The sequence below is a fragment of the Syngnathus scovelli genome, chromosome 21 (assembly GCF_024217435.2).
Source record: "Syngnathus scovelli strain Florida chromosome 21, RoL_Ssco_1.2, whole genome shotgun sequence".
In the NCBI taxonomy this organism is placed as follows: Eukaryota; Metazoa; Chordata; class Actinopteri; order Syngnathiformes; family Syngnathidae; genus Syngnathus; species Syngnathus scovelli.
In genome coordinates, this window is record NC_090867.1 from 5,815,073 (window position 1) to 5,830,553 (window position 15,481).

A 15,481-nucleotide genomic window follows, 5' to 3' on the forward strand; every position below is an offset into this window, starting at 1 on the left:
TGTGACTGGCTTCCAGGAAAGAGGCACTTTAATTGAGTTGAGTTTTTACGGCTTGCCTGGTGTTACTGTGTGTGTGCGTGTGTGGGGGAAGCGTGTGTGTGTGTGTCGGGGGGGGGGGGGGGGGGGGGGGGGCTTGACGTGGAGAAAGAATACTTTTTTTCAATGACGCAAAAAAAGCCCTCAGCTGCGGAGAAATGATGTAAAAGTCATTATGAAGCGCATTCCTGGCACTCAGGCGCGCGCACACACGCAGACACACACACTTCACACACACACACAAGGACACACTTGACTGCAAACAACTATTCGTTCACATGCAAATGTCGCGCAAGGTTAAGCGGTAAAATAATGTCACACCAACGCAAGATATTAAAAAAAACTAAATTGAATCGGTAAAAAATAAAATTTTAATTAAAAAGTTTGAAGTACTGCTGTAATGTAAAATGCAAATTTAAAAATGCATTTTTTAAAATAAAAGCATGACAAAATAAAAATAAAAAAACACTCACTTTTGGATATTTTTATGCCCTTAAATGTCTATAAAAGTCTGAAAAGTTTCCGTCCGTCCTTTTCCTCCTCAACACTTCCAAGGCAAAGAGTGCAAGTAGTCTAATGTACAAAGGGGCTCAGCTGTGACTCAAGTTCTCCACATACCATAATTCTTCCCTGCATCATTTTCGCCAAGTCACAGTCTTTCCAGCACGAAATTGAATCGTTTGGCGTCCCTAGATTTTATTTTACTTCGCTCCACTGTCAGGTCACAGTTGGTGGAGGTGCGCAACGGCTCGCTCACGTTTTCAGAATAGATTATCAATGTTTACATTATTTTAATCAAATAATAGATTTTTTGAAAATGTGTTTCAAAAATGAAAAAAAAAATCGCTCCGTCAACTCCCAAGCTGTCGTATAAAAATACGCAAAAAGCGGCTACTCTGAGCGCGCCCCTGCGACGAGCGCTCCGGCGGCACTCTTCCAGGAAGAGGCTTTGCTGATTGTTTCTTCCAGGAAGGCCTTTTTTTGTTGGCCGATCAGCGCTTATAGGAAAGCCGTTCGGGGCCGGCCCATCAGCGCCAGTATTGTCACAGCCGCTTCTGATAAAGCCCGAGCGGCTTCCAGGAAAGCGGAGATTTACCCTCCAAGCATTCCATCATTCCTTCAGCGCCATCTCTGCGCGCACAAAGTGAAGGAGGCGGGTGGGGGGTATAATAAGGATGCGGATCAATAAAAACCATATGGTGAGCATGCACAAGCTGTATCGTTGAACGTGCACGTTATTGTTCCGCCGCCAAGTGTTGACCTCGCTGTGGTCACTCCGCGACCGCCCTCGCTTAAACCGCATTACCGATTTATTTGTAGCTTTTCCTCCCGATATTTTCGTGTGTGTGAACTTTGCCCGCGACGGTAGGATGAAAAACGGTCCAGGATGCTGGGAAGGCCGGGAAACTCCACTGAAAACAAACTGCTTCCCAGTCAGAATTTTATTTATCTCCTCCCTTTCTTCTATCTTAACGTGAGGGGGTCACGCTTCGTGTTCCCGTCAGTAGAAAACAGGGGGTCCTCTGTGCATGTGTGTGTGTGCTGCATATAAAGAGCCAATCACTGTGTGGTACAGAGACTAAGCCCCCCAAGTACTACTGGTTTATAGGGTTCGGCTTCAGAGAAGTCACGTGACTTCCCAGCGAGAAAGCAAGGGAGGGTGACGATGGTGGGGGAGACTGATGAGTGAAAAGGAGGTGACAGAAAGGGTAAAGAAGGTCTGGTGAATGACAGGTTGCTCCAGGTGGCGGAACCCGCAAGGTCATCTTAACCTCGGTACTGACGTGCTTCCTGGAAACGGCGCCTCTGCTCGCATGAAGATGATTCACAAAATTGCCATGAGACGCTTGTTCCTCTTGAAGTGGATAAGTAGTTGCGAGGAAAGCGCTTCAAGGCTTCTATGGAAACATCTTTCATCCCTTTGCCCCGCCGCAAATGAACAACTCATTCATCACCATTGGATTGGGATGAACTATAATGCAGCGATTATATGATTCAGATTGTGGGAGGAGTGTAAAAAAAAAAAAATCCCATTTTTAAGTGACGTAACGAAGGTGTGTCCCAATTTTACAGTCTTCATTTTACTGGACGGGTGACACCCTGAATTATGCTGCGTTGGGAAGTACCCTGAAAAGTCTCTGTGAGGAAGGGATGGGTGAAATGGGGCTTAATGTGAACCAGATGTGAGCAAGTCTCAAGCATTGATGTCAACACCTTTTAAGCAAAGAGCATCTTTGCCTCGATATGCGTGTGTGTGTGAAGACTTCCCATAAACACCTGCTTTTGTGCGGCAATTGATAGTAAAAGAACCAATGAAGGGATGGGCTGGGGTGGGTCGGTCTATTTCAGGCCCCCAACAGGCTTTATGGTTATTGGAAAGGCGTTGCCGTCTCGTCATTGCTTCTTCCCAGAAAGGGGTCAATATTTCTCCTGCTTCATTTCTGCCTTATTCAATATTTTTCTCTGTGAGCCATGGAAGTCGTTGGCCACAAAGACTCGAGTGTGTGAGCGTCACGCAGCTGGATGGCCCCATTACATTACAAGCAGACGCCCGCTTACTGGCACTACGTGCGCGCGCACACGCTCTTATCAAGTGATTGCAATCGCACAAGAGTGGGAAGTGCGTGCGTGCGTGCGTGCGTGCGTGTGTGCGACTGGAATTTGATCCAGTGGATTCACGAGTCCCACGCTAGTTGACGTTTTGACATGTGCAGCTGTACTGCAGCGTCAGTGCGTGTGTGTCAATAGCAGATGGTCCATAGAGGTCGCTCGTGAGCCACACCACCACTGATATCGTCACCAGGTTTTAATTTATAACACTATTTGCATGCATCTATCATAGTTTTTACCCAGAAAAACATTGTCTTGGATTACTGTAATACGATACTGTACATTATACTGTATAATACATAATATTGGTTGTTTTGCATTTTTAGTGTTATAGTATTATAGTTATAGTATTATGATTATTATGTTAACATTACGCTAGAATATTGAGTATACAAATATTTTATTTTAAAAAGGATAATATATTTTGTATCATACAAGTACGTTATGTTTGTATATTATAATGAGTATGTGGCGCCACCCAGTGGACAATATTGACACGTGCAATTTTGACCAGCTATTCGGAGATCCGTTAACCGTCCTGCATGAGGTCAAGTAAATGATTATCGATGCAATCGAGCCAAAGTTCACTTCCAATTTTTCAAACTGTTTACGCTGCAGCAATGTCCCTCAAAACATTTTGTTGTAAGTTTCATTTTTGGGGTCGCGTCGTCGCTCTACCATATGCCGGAAAACGAAGTTACTACAACAGCGGGAGCTCTGGACCATCCGAGTCCTGCAGGGCGACTCATGTGCGGGTTGTGGACCTCCGCAGCGACACGGTGACCAAACCAGGACCAGCGATGCGCCGGGCCATGGCTGAAGCCGAAGTCGGAGACGATGTGATGGGCGAAGACCCCACAGTGAACGGTAGCTTTGAATTACGAGTTAGTTAGCCCGGTAACCAGCTAGTACCGAACACTCATTCTTTTGTCTTGTGTATTAAACTATCACTCAACAGAAAACGAACCTTGATGTTTCGTTTTTATTTAATTTGATTTTTAATTTAATAAAATAATAGAAAAAAGAAACCCTGAATGTATATTATTATCTTTTTAATTGGAATTAGGATTTTTAATTTCGTAAATAAATAGCAAAACATGAGCATAATTTCATTTAACTATATTATTTCCGTATTTTATCTATTTATTTTCATTTTATTTTCACATAATCCGTAATCTTTTGTTACTATTATGGCACATTTTCATTCCAAATACATTACATACTTAGTTATTACCAGGCATGAAAAGGATTTTTGCCTCTTTATTGCAGAGTTGCAGAAAATTGCAGCTAAAATGTTTGGAATGGAGGCAGCGCTCTTTGTCCCCTCGGGAACAATGAGTAACCTCATTGCAGGTGATTTGAAACACTTTATTCTCAATTATTAAATTTTTTGGTTGGGGGGTTGGGGTAGAGGTTTAAATGACCATCATGCTTCGGTCACAATAGTGATGGTGCACTGCAGGGAGCGCGGCGATGAGATAATCGTGGGCGACCGATCCCATTTGCACATCTACGAGCAGGGAGGCAGCGCTCAGGTAAACTGAATTTAAATCAATTGTGTTTATATATGTAATATATACTATACCTGCGTACGCAATATATATAATATTTTTTCAAATTTTTATATTGATGTCGACACAGCTCGCCGGCGTCCACGCCACGACAGCCAACACTCTCGCCGACGGCACCTTCGACCTGGACCAGCTAGAGTCTAAGATCCGCCACGACTACCCGGACCCCCACTACCCCCGGTCGAGACTTATCTGCGTGGAGAACACGCATAACGTACAAGGAGGACGTGTCATGCCGCTTAGCTTCCTGCAAGAGGTGTGCGAGTCCATATAATATCCGTGGGGCATTTATTTATGCAACTGCAGCTGCTGTTTTGGTTAATAGCTCATGTGTGTTCTCTCTCCGAAGGTGCGAGCTCTCGCCGACAAACACGGCCTGTCAGTGCACATGGATGGAGCACGCCTGATGAACGCTGTAGTGGCACTGGGGGTCCCGGTGACGGACATATTGCAGCACACACACACTGTCAGTGTGTGTCTCTCCAAGGTGACATTTGCTTGTTAGTCATCAGAAGGCTAGCTAATCCTAGAAAGCTAATCCTAGCTAATCCTAAATTACGGTAGTTGTGTGTGTGTGAATTTAATAGGGACTGGGTGCCCCGGTAGGAACCATGCTGGCTGGGCCCAGAGATTTTATCTCCCAGGCGGTGAGGTGCCGTAAAGCTCTGGGGGGTGGGATGCGTCAGGCCGGCATTCTGGCAGCGGCGGGGAAACTGTCTTTGCTGGACATGGTCGAAAGGCTACAGGAAGATCATGATAACGCAAGAAGCTTCGCTCGAGGTGTCTTTGAGAACCCACACACAGTCCTGCTATCTGTCGCCATTACAACAAAATGTTTTCCCCCCTAATAGCCTTGCAAACATGCGAGCCGCCCCTGTTTGCCGTGGACATCGCGGCAGTGGAGACAAACATTCTGCGATTCGGAATCCGAGAACCCGCCTTGAGTCCCGCGGAGTTCTGCGACCGCATGGCCAAAGTCGGAGATGGAGAGGAAGACGCGCTGGGCCAGGGAGTACAAGTCCTCATGTACCCTTATTTTCGGAATTCTGTGAGAGCCGTGTGGCATCTGGGCATATCGGCCCAAGATACGCAGCTGGCCATCAGGAAATTGCAATTTGTTGCCCGGCAGTGCTTGAAGAATAAATAATAAAGGGGCTTGTAAAATGTTTGTCTCTTATCTTGAGAATCTCTTGAAAGACAAGCATAAACAGAGGAACCTTTATTTTATCATTTACACATCAATGAATAAATCAACAAATTGTTAAATGAGATAAATGAAATGAATTTAATTATTTATTTAATAGTAGTAAAATTAAGTTATAAATTACATGTATTTATTATATATTTACATACACATTTGAATATATTTTCACCCAATCTACAGCCAACCTGGATAATCTGTTCTTTTTTAAATTCAAATGAAGCCATTCACCACAAAAAAAATTCTTATTATAACCTAATATATGTCCATGAATTTTAAATCCAATTTTTGCATTACTTTTAATGACATAGTTTGACTATAGCCAGCTACGTGCCAAACATGTCGATAATAATATTATTAATCAACAACCGAATAAGTTTAGATGTGTACTTTTATTTGTTTATTTTTTTTGACAAGTGTAGAAAAATGTACTGGCAGCGGTGGGATTCGAACCCACGCCATCGAAATGACTGGAGCCTAAATCCAGCGCCTTAGACCACTCGGCCACGCTACCGTGGACGGTAAAGTGAGCAAATATTTGTCATTACATGTGTGACCCAAAAAATCGACAGCTTTTGTTTCACAATGTAGCCATGTTTTTATTTGTCGAATTAGCGAATCCGAAATGTAATAAAGCAGCAACAAGGAAGGCGACAGAAGCCGAGGCAAATGGTGTCTGTTGAATTAACACTGTAGAGGCAGGGCATGACGTTTGAAGGGATTTTCTTAGACAAAGGCTTTGAAAAAACTATTAACTATAAAAATACCAAAACTGCTAAGTGACGGGGTTTTGGCTTTCAAGTGTTCAACGTGTGACCATTTCCGCTAGACAACTCAAAGCGCTTCCGTGTTCCGAATTATACATCTCTCCGTGATAGTAGGTGTTTAAAAGTGTCACATTTGTATAAAATATGTCAAATGTGTTTAATTTATTTAATACCTTCCATTGCATCTATTTATTTATATATTTATTTATTACTGCCTCTCTCGTGGGGCGTTTGTTTTGCTCTTTCCGACAGCCTGAAAAGGCTGCAGACCGTGTGGGGCGGGGCTGTCACTGAATTGTTACGTGCCGACAGTCCACATCGGTGTGGCGGCTGGTGGAACCGTCGCGAGAAGCCCTCCAATCGAACCGCTTGCCTCGGGACCCAAAGGGCTCGCAGGAGAGGCCGGGAGGAATTCATCGGGGAGAAGTCGTCAAACTGCGTGACAGCTTGTCACCGAGAGTGGTGGGGCTTTTTTTGTTTCGACTCAAGAGGAGCGCTTGTTCACACACAGTGTCAAGATACAGGTTTGGTGGGTTCATTTAACGCATGCATATCATATTGGATGAATCTTGATGCCCGTTTTGAGTGTGGAGATTTTTTTTGCAGTATGCTGCAATTGAATATAGTGGATCCATGACAAGCATGGTCCACTTTTGTCCCAGCTTCAGCACACTATTCAAAACATGCAGAATCAGCTTGCAGAATGGTACAACAGGGTGGATTAGTGCTAAGCACGGACGTTTCCCATATCACTCCATGTTTGTACATATCTTGCATATACAACTGCCTTTTCTTTATATTTTATATTCTTTTTATATGTTTACATTTTATCTTGTGTTCTGAATGCCCTTTTATTTATATTATTTTTACATTTTATCTTGTGTTCTGAATGCTCTTTTATTAAACCGTCCTTAGGTTCCTTTTTTTTTTTTTTTTTTGCTTCCTGCGGCCAAATTTGGTCTTGACTGATACATAGGGGGGCTGAGATAGATGGGATGTCAAATAAAATGCTGGAGGGGCTTCACTGGAGCCCCAAAAATTTCTGACAGGGCCTTACCATTTATTAATTTATTGCATGCTTTGAATGGGGGGAAAGTTGCACAGTAAAAGTTAATTGTTGCTGTTCCACCACTTGCAATAATGTAGTCTTTTTAAAAAATTTTATTTAGCGCATCGGTGGACACAATGGAGGACGAACTGATGTTCAGCATGGAGGAGGAGGGCAGTAGCAGCAGGTCCTCGGACAAAAGGATCGCGCCCAAACATCGGGTGTCCTCGCTCACCGACGACGATGACGGTGAGGAGGACGACGGTTTCATCTGCTCCATCCTGGACGACCCTGTCCGAGACATCTGCCACTACATGCAGAACATGGTCAACAACCACCAGCTTTCAAACTCGCTGCCCAAAACAGAATTCTTGTACAGGGTGAGAATGCGTCGCCCCCGTTATACATCTTGAATCCTAAGTGGTTCTTGTTTGTCCCTAGTGAAAAAAAAATACACAAAAGTGCTGTAAAATATTTTGTATTTGTAGCCACTTTTAGTTTTTATAATTTAGCTTTATTTTATGTCAAGATAAAGCTGGCATTAAAAATGCCATATTTAATTGCTGCATGCTTTGCATGTGAAAAAAGCAGGGCCATCTAGTGGACACGAAAATGGAAAATTCACGAAACAAAATAGAAATTATAAACATAATTTAGTTTTTATAATTTAGTTTTATTTTATGTTAAGATAAAGCTGGCATTAAAAATGCCATATTTAATTGTTTTCAATAGGACTTTTTTGTCACTAGGAACAAAATGTGTGTGTTTTTTTGTGTGTGTAGCTTTGCTGAAGTTTGTCTTGTTGCATTTTGTGCTCTGCTGATGAAAAGTGGTGCGTTTTCTCCACCTTTTCCCTCACATAGAATCAAACAGAGCATTTGGCGGAAGGTTCGTACCACGTTTTGTCTGAGAGTGCACGGGTATGTTATACAACTTAAATTACTATTCTGTATCGTCCTTTCACTACTGATCATCTTTACGACTGTCCTTCACTATTTTGGGATGTCCACTTCCCTGTATCTGTAACCTTTCACATTTTTCTGTTTTCTGTTCTCATCTGCGTCATTTATTTTTAGGAACTGACACTTCATTAAATACACTCGTATAGGGTTAGTTTAGTAGTTAGTGAACGTGGCGACGTACGAGGGAGACGTGCGCCTTACCCCCGGGCGGTAATGCATGAACTTACTTGACATGATGAACGACCAACCCCGCCCGTTAGGGAAGTTATTTTAAGACACGGGTGCAGATGACTGCGAGAACTCAAACAACGTGTCATCCAACATGCTTCCTAGACCAATACAAACAAGTTGTACTCGCGCTTGTTTATGTTGGTGTGTCATCAAACTGACTGATAAAAAAAAAAGTCAATTTGCCGTTATAATGTGCAACTCATCAACATGTAATGATTAAAAGAGTGCAACACTTTTGTTTTTTTTTAATTACAGGAATAAGTTAGAAAGCAAACTATGGTAGCAGTATTTCTAAAAATCTATTTCTATCCACTTTGAACACAGTTTTCAAAAAAGACTGAAAAACAAACATACAAGTTCGTTTTAATTGTTAATAATAATAGTTATGTGCTTGTTACGACAGGAGACGTGGAAAAACGCTATTATGAAGGCCAAAGCCATGCCGGACCCCTGGGCCGAATTCCACCTGGAGGACAAAGAAACCGAACCCTGTTTGCGTTACAGGTGGGAAGAACATTTTGAAAAGTTTGTGCTACCAGTCAAAGGATATGACATCATCTTGTCTATATGTACTTATCTCCTTTATTGCTTACATTCTTGCAAGCAAAAGGAGAAATGGCTTTTGTGTGCTTTTTTGGGACACTTTCCCTTGAGAACAGGAAATGAACTGAGCAAATTTACAATGTCACCGCAAAAAATAGAAATGCTCCTTTGACCTAATTTCTTTTTACAGTCTTACAACCAGTATGAGAAAAGAGATGAAGCCCGGAAAGCTTCAACGCTCGCTCGCATCTGGTTCAGACACGTAGCGCCATAAAACGCATTTGGCAGACGAACAATACAGGAGGGATTTATTTCACGTAGAATGTCTTATATAAGCCCCACAAAGAGGGAGAAATTGAAGGACTGGCAGCTATTCATGTGCTCTCCTCCTCTTCCTGCTGCTCCTCTTTTTTTTATAGCCACTTTAGTATCGCGGAGCCAAAGAGCACATTGTGTTCTCTGCAAGGCAAAAACAAGACTTGAAATGTTTGTGGAGTTGAGTTCCTCCATTTTGAACAGCGTTTACTCATTCCCTCAAGCTCACAACAGTGCCAAAATAAACAGGCACGCTAACCTGCTTGCTACGCATTCACGGAAGATGGCAAAGATTAACTTTGGAGATAATGCCACTTGTTTAAATACAACATTTTTCCATTATAGTTAGATGCTTTAAAAATATACATCACATATTTTTGTTATAGTCAGCCATTTTCAGTGTTTTTTTTTTAATACATATTGACTGCCTTTTTTTTTTTTTTACTTACAACCCTTTTGTGCATTAAAAATATTAGATGCATCCATTTTCTCAGCTATTTATTGCATATGCTTTAACAATCAAAATGCATTGCAGGTATAACGCCATCACAGGTGAGTGGGCTCAAGACCGAGTCCACATCAAGATGGCTGCACAGGTATCAATTATATCAATAAAGAAAGATGCAGTTTCATTCTACTTAGGACTTGATTATTTTTATCTCCAACACAGCCATTTGGCAGAGGAGCCATGAGGGAGTGCTTCAGAACGTAAGTGTGACGAGTTGAGTACCCATGTTTATGTTTTTAAAGCCGTAAAACTGGTCTCGGCTCTCAGGAAGAAGCTGTCCAGCTTCTCGCATAGCCACAACTGGAAGACTGCCTGCAACTACGTGGCCAAGCGTTACATGGAGACGGTGGACCGGAACGTCTACTTTGAAGACGTCCGGCTCCAGATGGAGGCTAAACTTTGGGGTGAGGAGTTCAATCGCCACAGGCCTCCCAAACAGGTAGATGAGACCACGTGACAAGATCACGCTTTGAGACAGAGGAGGTCGTAACATCTGGAAATGTTGGCCAGGTGGACATCATGCAGATGTGCGTGGTGGAGATGATCGAGAGGCCCGGAAAGCCGCTCTTCCACCTGGAGCATTACATTGAGGGCAAGTACATCAAGTATAACTCCAACTCAGGCTTTGTGAGGGACGACAACATCAGGCTGACGCCGCAGGTGAGTTGATGGCAAAACTGCAAATCATTTCTGCCATTTGTGAATCTTTCAATCCGATCTGTTGTCAGGCTTTTAGTCACTTCAGCTTTGAGCGTTCTGGCCACCAACTGATCGTAGTGGACATCCAGGGCGTTGGTGATCTCTACACCGACCCTCAGATTCACACAGAAAAGGGAACCGACTTTGGCGACGGGAATCTGGGTACGTCTCTTTACTTTTTATCATCATATGGGTTGAATTCAAAGAATCTTTTGCGTGGCCAGGCGTGCGAGGCATGGCGCTCTTCTTCCACTCTCATCTCTGCAACAAGATCTGCAAAAGCATGGGCCTGACGCCTTTCGACCTGTCCCCGGTCGAGAGGCAGCAGCTGGACTGCACCAACAAACTTCTGGTTGGCGCCCGCCCCTCGCTCGCAGCTTCCAACCTGCCTCAGTTCTCCTCACCTTGCCCTTCTCTCACGTTAGAAATCAGCCAAGACGGTGCTGAGAGGCTGCGAGGAACAGTGCGGTTCTCCTCGCGTCCGCACCATGTCCGGCAGCCGGGTGCCGCCGCTGCTGTCCCGCCTGTCCGAGACATCATCCATGGACGAGAGCATGAGCGACACGGACTCGGTGCCCTGCTCCCCGCTGGTGGCGCCCGCCTACATGGCAAGGTCTCCGGCCGGTGTGTATCCCAACTATTGCTAATTTAGCCATTACTTTTTCCAATAAAGACTAATTTAATCGATCATGTTTCCCAGTCAAGTCAGTTCGAACTTCACCATTCAATCTCTGTTCAGCTTTTACAGGGTTATCCTTCACCGGGATGTACGAACAGGAACGAATCGACAACGCAGGGGAACACAGGGTAACCAGATGAAACTTTTTATGGTGGAGTCCAGCGTGCTGAAGACTCACATTTTGGGTGTGTAGGAGTCGGACAGCGGCGGGGACAGCGGATACCCCAGCGAGAAGAGAAGTGAGGGAGATCCCAACGACCGCCCAGATGGGGTAAACAATCCGACACAGACATATTTATGTTCAGAAATTGTAACCCTGCTGCAGTTGTGTGTTTTACTCTCTTTTTCTCCACACGCAGTCGTTTTTATGATGCATGTCTTATCTCAAAACACCGTAGGCCCGCCACCACTACCAAAGACATTATTCTGAGTCGGACGAGGACAGTGTCAGACGGGTAAAGCAACATACGCGCCGCCGGTGTGCTGTATTTAATCAACAGATCATCATTTCACCCCTTCCTTGTTTGTGCACTAGAGGGCGCTGGTTGCGATACCGAGAGCGTCCGAGAACTTAAATTCAAACAAAAAGCATGCGTGGCATGGCCCTGTGGAGCTTTGTGTCTCTGATGCCGAATACAATATGGACAAAAGTCTCATGAGCAGCTTGCTTTGTTCCTAAAAGCCTGTCCCAAAACTTTTGTCCTTGTAGTGTTGATCCATATTGGAAAATTTGGTTGCAATTGTAACGTACAGAAAAATCAAACCAACCATCAACCTCCTGCGTTATTGTGTGTGTGTTGTGTCTTTGCCTTTGTTGCCATGTGTGTGTGCGCACTCCCCATTCATACCTGTCATGTGCTCCTCAAGTTGATCAAGGGGTACAGGTAGTTGAGTGTGCTTCATCGATGGTGGCGCTATTAAGAAGTCGCCTATAAATTGTTTGTGTGTATGTCTGTGTGCATTTTCCACACAGCTGACGGAAGAAAAGTGGAGCTTCTTCCACTCGTCCCGCGCTCACGTGCACAGATCCTCCTGCGTTGCCACCGAGATGGAGCGAATCAACTCGCTAATGCAGAAGCGTATTGGGCAGTCTATCCTTGGAAAGGTAAAACGACATAACCGAGAAAAATAATCCACACGGTCCCCAAAAAATATCCATACGGTGTTGTGATTTGAACATTGCTGGTGTCCAGGTTCACCTGGCCATGGTGCGCTACCACGAGGCGGGACGCTTCTGCGAGAAGGACGAACAGTGGGATGAGGATTCAGCCATGTTTCACCTGGAGCGAGCCGCCCAGTGCGGCGAGCTGGAGGCCATCGTGGCCATCGGCCAGTGCTGCCTGCAGCTGCCCCACCACATCCTGCCCAATATGGAGCTGGAGGTGCCACTTCCTTGTCCTGTCTCTTTTCTCTCTGACCTCAGTTTGACCGTTAAAGTTGTTGCGTCGCTTTCAGGACAACGCCGGAAACCGAATGAAAGGCTTCAAGTATCTCCTGCAGGCTGCCGAAGCAGGCGACCGATCATCCATGATCATCTTGGCCCGAGCTTTTGACACGGGTGTTAATCTGTCGGCAGACAGGTGTGTAGAGCTCTTTGAGGTCTATGCCTCCTTGTGTGAAGATGTTATAACACTGCCCCCTAGAGGAAACTCCTCATTGGTGCACAATCGTTCTCCAGTATTGACTGAGCCTCAATGCTATCACTTTTTTTATTGCAACAGACATCAGGACTGGCAGGAGGCAATCCGCTGGTACGACAGCGCGTTGAACATGGATGAGCACGACGAGGGCGGCGAGTTCGACGGCATGCAGGACGAGCCTCGTTACCTCCTGCTGGCCAGGGAGGCTGAGATGTTTATGGTGGGGGGCTACAACCTCACGGCGGACCCACAGAAAGCAGGTGAGAGCCACATACCGCAAGACGGCGGCAAAGCACTATATGAAGCTCCTCAATTTACTTGAACATACTTGTCTGGCACGAAGATCATAAGATTGAACCCCACCCTTAACCTCTCGCATTGTCTTTCCCTGCAGGCGACCTGTTTACTGAAGCCGCAGAAGCTGCCATGGAGGCCATGAAAGGGCGCTCGGCAAACCAGTACTACATGAAAGCCGAAGAGGCGTGGGCGCTAGTAGAGGAGTAACTCTACTTGTGCACACTTTTACCACAAAAGAAAAGCGCTTCAAGTGTCCCGCTTGACCCAAAACGAGTTGCGTTTACAGTGCCGTGAAAAAGTTTGTGAACCCTTAGGATTTTACAATATATTTGCACTTTTTTTAAAGAAATGACGGTGACAAGTTTACAAAAGTGTTACAGGATATTGACACAAGGCTAGTTAGCATTGACACAAATCTGCAAAACCCTGTTTTAACAGGAAGCATAAGAAAATAGCAAAAAAATCAAAACACAGGTGTGAATAAGTTTGTGAACCTTTCCACCTATAGAAGTTAAAACTGACTGTGTGACATGTCTTTCAATACTAGATGACTTCGGGTAATTTCATGTGACTTGACAGACCTTAAAGCCACACTTGTTGTATACTCACCTGAATGTACTTGTCATTTAGTAGAGCTATACCTGCGTGGACACAAACATTACAAATCTAGCAATGGGAAGATCTAAAGAGCTGTCTCCAGACCACAGAGGAGCAATAATTGCAGCTCACAAATCTGGAAAAGGTTACAAAACCATAGCCAAAGATCTGCAGCTACATGTTTCAACTGTAAGACAAGTGATTTACAAGTACCAAGAACATGGAGTAACTACTTCACTTCGAAGATCTGGTCGTCCAAGGAAGATAACAGGCAGAGCAGAAAGAGAGATGGTGAGAGAAGTCACTGATAACCCCAGACTTACCTCTAGAGACCTTCAGAAATCTCTCTCAAGCAAAGGAATTGAAGTTCATGACAGCACCATCAGAAAAAGACTGGCTCAGAATAACCTTCATGGAAGGGTAGCAAGGAAGAAGCCATTACTATCAAAAAAGAATATTGCAGCTCGGTTAAAATTTGCTCAAGAGCACATAGGAAAGCCTCAAGAATTTTGGAACAACATTTTATGGACTGATGAATCTAAAATAGAACTTTTTGGCCAAAATCAAAACAGATTTGTTTGGAGACGACCAAACACAGCTTATCAACAAAAGCACCTCATCCCTACTGTAAAACATGGAGGAGGACGAGTACTCGTATGGGGCTGCTTTGCAGCAGCAGGACCAGGGCAACTTACCATCATAGAAGGAATCATGAATTCCGAGGTTTACCAAAATATTCTGGAAGAAAACGTTAAACCGTCTGTAAAGAAGCTCAAGTTAGGAAGAAACTGGATGCTGCAACAGGACAATGATCCAAAGCATGCAAGTAAATCAACATCGGAATGGCTCAAAAAGAAAAAATTCAATGTTCTGGAGTGGCCCAGTCAAAGTCCAGACTTAAATCCGATAGAAATGTTGTGGTCGGACCTGAAAAAAGCAGTGCACCAAAGAAAACCATCAAACCTTGGACAACTGAAGCAGTTCTGCAGGGAGGAGTGGCCCAAAATCTCCCCAGCTCGATGTGAGAGACTCGTCAGTACTTACAAGAAAAGATTGCAAGAAGTCATTGCTGCTAAAGGAGGTGCAACAAGCTATTAACTCTGACTGTTGGCAAGGGTTCACAAACTTATTCACAACTGCGTTTTCATTATTTTGTTATTCTTGTGTGTTTATAGTTAAAATATAGTCCTATTAATTTGTATTCAGCCATAATGGCAATGTGTCACCATTCTGTAACACTATTGTGAACTTGTCTCCGTTATTTCTTTAAAAAAATGCAAATATATTGTAAAATCCTAAGGGTTCACAAACTTTTTCACGGCACTGTACATAATTTTTTATATAACAGGTTTTTTAGTTAACAGTGCTTTGCGAGTTTGCATGTTTAAGCCTTCCAGCATTTAAGCTTCATCGGGTTTTCTGCGCAAGATTCTCTTTTTTGAGGGAAAGTTGCTGTTTCCATGTTGAGTTTGTCTTCTGTGAATGTCGTCCATGGAGCCAAAACCAATGCAATTGTTTACCTAACACATTACTATTAGAAGAGTGTGTATGAAAACAATAATTACTTATGTGACTGCAAAAAAATAAAGTTTGCATTGAATTTCATGAATTCCGTCACCCTATTGAGGAAAGGTTGTTCAGAAATTGGATGGATGGATGGATGCATTATTATTGTAGAATTTTGGGGAAATTTGCCGTTTGTTAAGTCGAACAAACCAAAAAATGTATTTTGCAGCAAGTAAACCCTCTAATGACTAATAATAATTAGTTTATTATT

General features: G+C 43.7%; 2 protein-coding genes and 1 non-coding gene across 6 annotated transcripts; 2 read left to right on the forward strand and 1 right to left on the reverse strand.

The window, feature by feature from the left end:
* Window positions 1-113: 113 nt before the first annotated feature.
* tha1 (threonine aldolase 1) lies at window positions 114-5,385 on the forward strand. Its single transcript, XM_049759513.2, has 7 exons — window positions 114-3,513; window positions 3,916-3,999; window positions 4,093-4,181; window positions 4,288-4,473; window positions 4,567-4,704; window positions 4,805-4,997; window positions 5,069-5,385. Exons 1-7 carry the CDS (start codon window positions 3,213-3,215, stop codon window positions 5,362-5,364), a joined length of 1,287 nt encoding a protein of 428 aa, XP_049615470.1. The 5' UTR covers window positions 114-3,212; the 3' UTR covers window positions 5,365-5,385.
* A 465-nt stretch (window positions 5,386-5,850) lies between these two features.
* Window positions 5,851-5,932, reverse strand: trnal-uag (transfer RNA leucine (anticodon UAG)). The gene has a single exon. It is a non-coding gene; the product is annotated as a tRNA-Leu (tRNA).
* Window positions 5,933-6,330: 398 nt separating this feature from the next.
* Window positions 6,331-15,309, forward strand: eef2k (eukaryotic elongation factor 2 kinase). 4 transcript variants are annotated; one of them, XM_049758839.2, is made up of 20 exons: window positions 6,340-6,714; window positions 7,355-7,613; window positions 8,097-8,153; window positions 8,830-8,930; window positions 9,820-9,880; window positions 9,955-9,992; window positions 10,060-10,231; window positions 10,303-10,452; window positions 10,521-10,653; window positions 10,716-10,843; window positions 10,917-11,115; window positions 11,231-11,298; window positions 11,364-11,441; window positions 11,569-11,625; window positions 12,144-12,275; window positions 12,364-12,552; window positions 12,626-12,750; window positions 12,892-13,070; window positions 13,205-13,388; window positions 15,031-15,309. In XM_049758839.2, exons 2-19 carry the CDS (start codon window positions 7,371-7,373, stop codon window positions 13,312-13,314), a joined length of 2,220 nt encoding a protein of 739 aa, XP_049614796.1. In that variant the 5' UTR covers window positions 6,340-6,714; window positions 7,355-7,370; the 3' UTR covers window positions 13,315-13,388; window positions 15,031-15,309. The 4 variants fall into 4 exon arrangements, with proteins under 4 accessions (XP_049614800.1, XP_049614798.1, XP_049614799.1 ...); XM_049758841.2 differs by lacking the exon at window positions 8,097-8,153 and having other exon boundaries at window positions 6,332-6,714; XM_049758842.2 differs by lacking the exon at window positions 11,569-11,625 and having other exon boundaries at window positions 6,339-6,714.
* Window positions 15,310-15,481: the final 172 nt, after the last annotated feature.

What these genes read in the sequence shown, in the direction of transcription:
- tha1 (XM_049759513.2), top strand. Translation starts at nt 3,213, where the DNA reads ATGCAATCGAGCCAAAGTTCACTTCCAATTTTTCAAACTGTTTACGCT. An exon ending in AGCAGGGAGGCAGCGCTCAG is followed by an intron (nt 4,182 to 4,287) that starts GTAAACTGAATT and finishes ATGTCGACACAG; the next exon opens with CTCGCCGGCGTCCACGCCAC. An exon ending in CGCTTAGCTTCCTGCAAGAG is followed by an intron (nt 4,474 to 4,566) that starts GTGTGCGAGTCC and finishes CTCTCTCCGAAG; the next exon opens with GTGCGAGCTCTCGCCGACAA.
- eef2k (XM_049758839.2), top strand. Translation starts at nt 7,371, where the DNA reads ATGGAGGACGAACTGATGTTCAGCATGGAGGAGGAGGGCAGTAGCAGC. An exon ending in GGCAGTCTATCCTTGGAAAG is followed by an intron (nt 12,276 to 12,363) that starts GTAAAACGACAT and finishes GCTGGTGTCCAG; the next exon opens with GTTCACCTGGCCATGGTGCG. An exon ending in TGCCCAATATGGAGCTGGAG is followed by an intron (nt 12,553 to 12,625) that starts GTGCCACTTCCT and finishes CGTCGCTTTCAG; the next exon opens with GACAACGCCGGAAACCGAAT.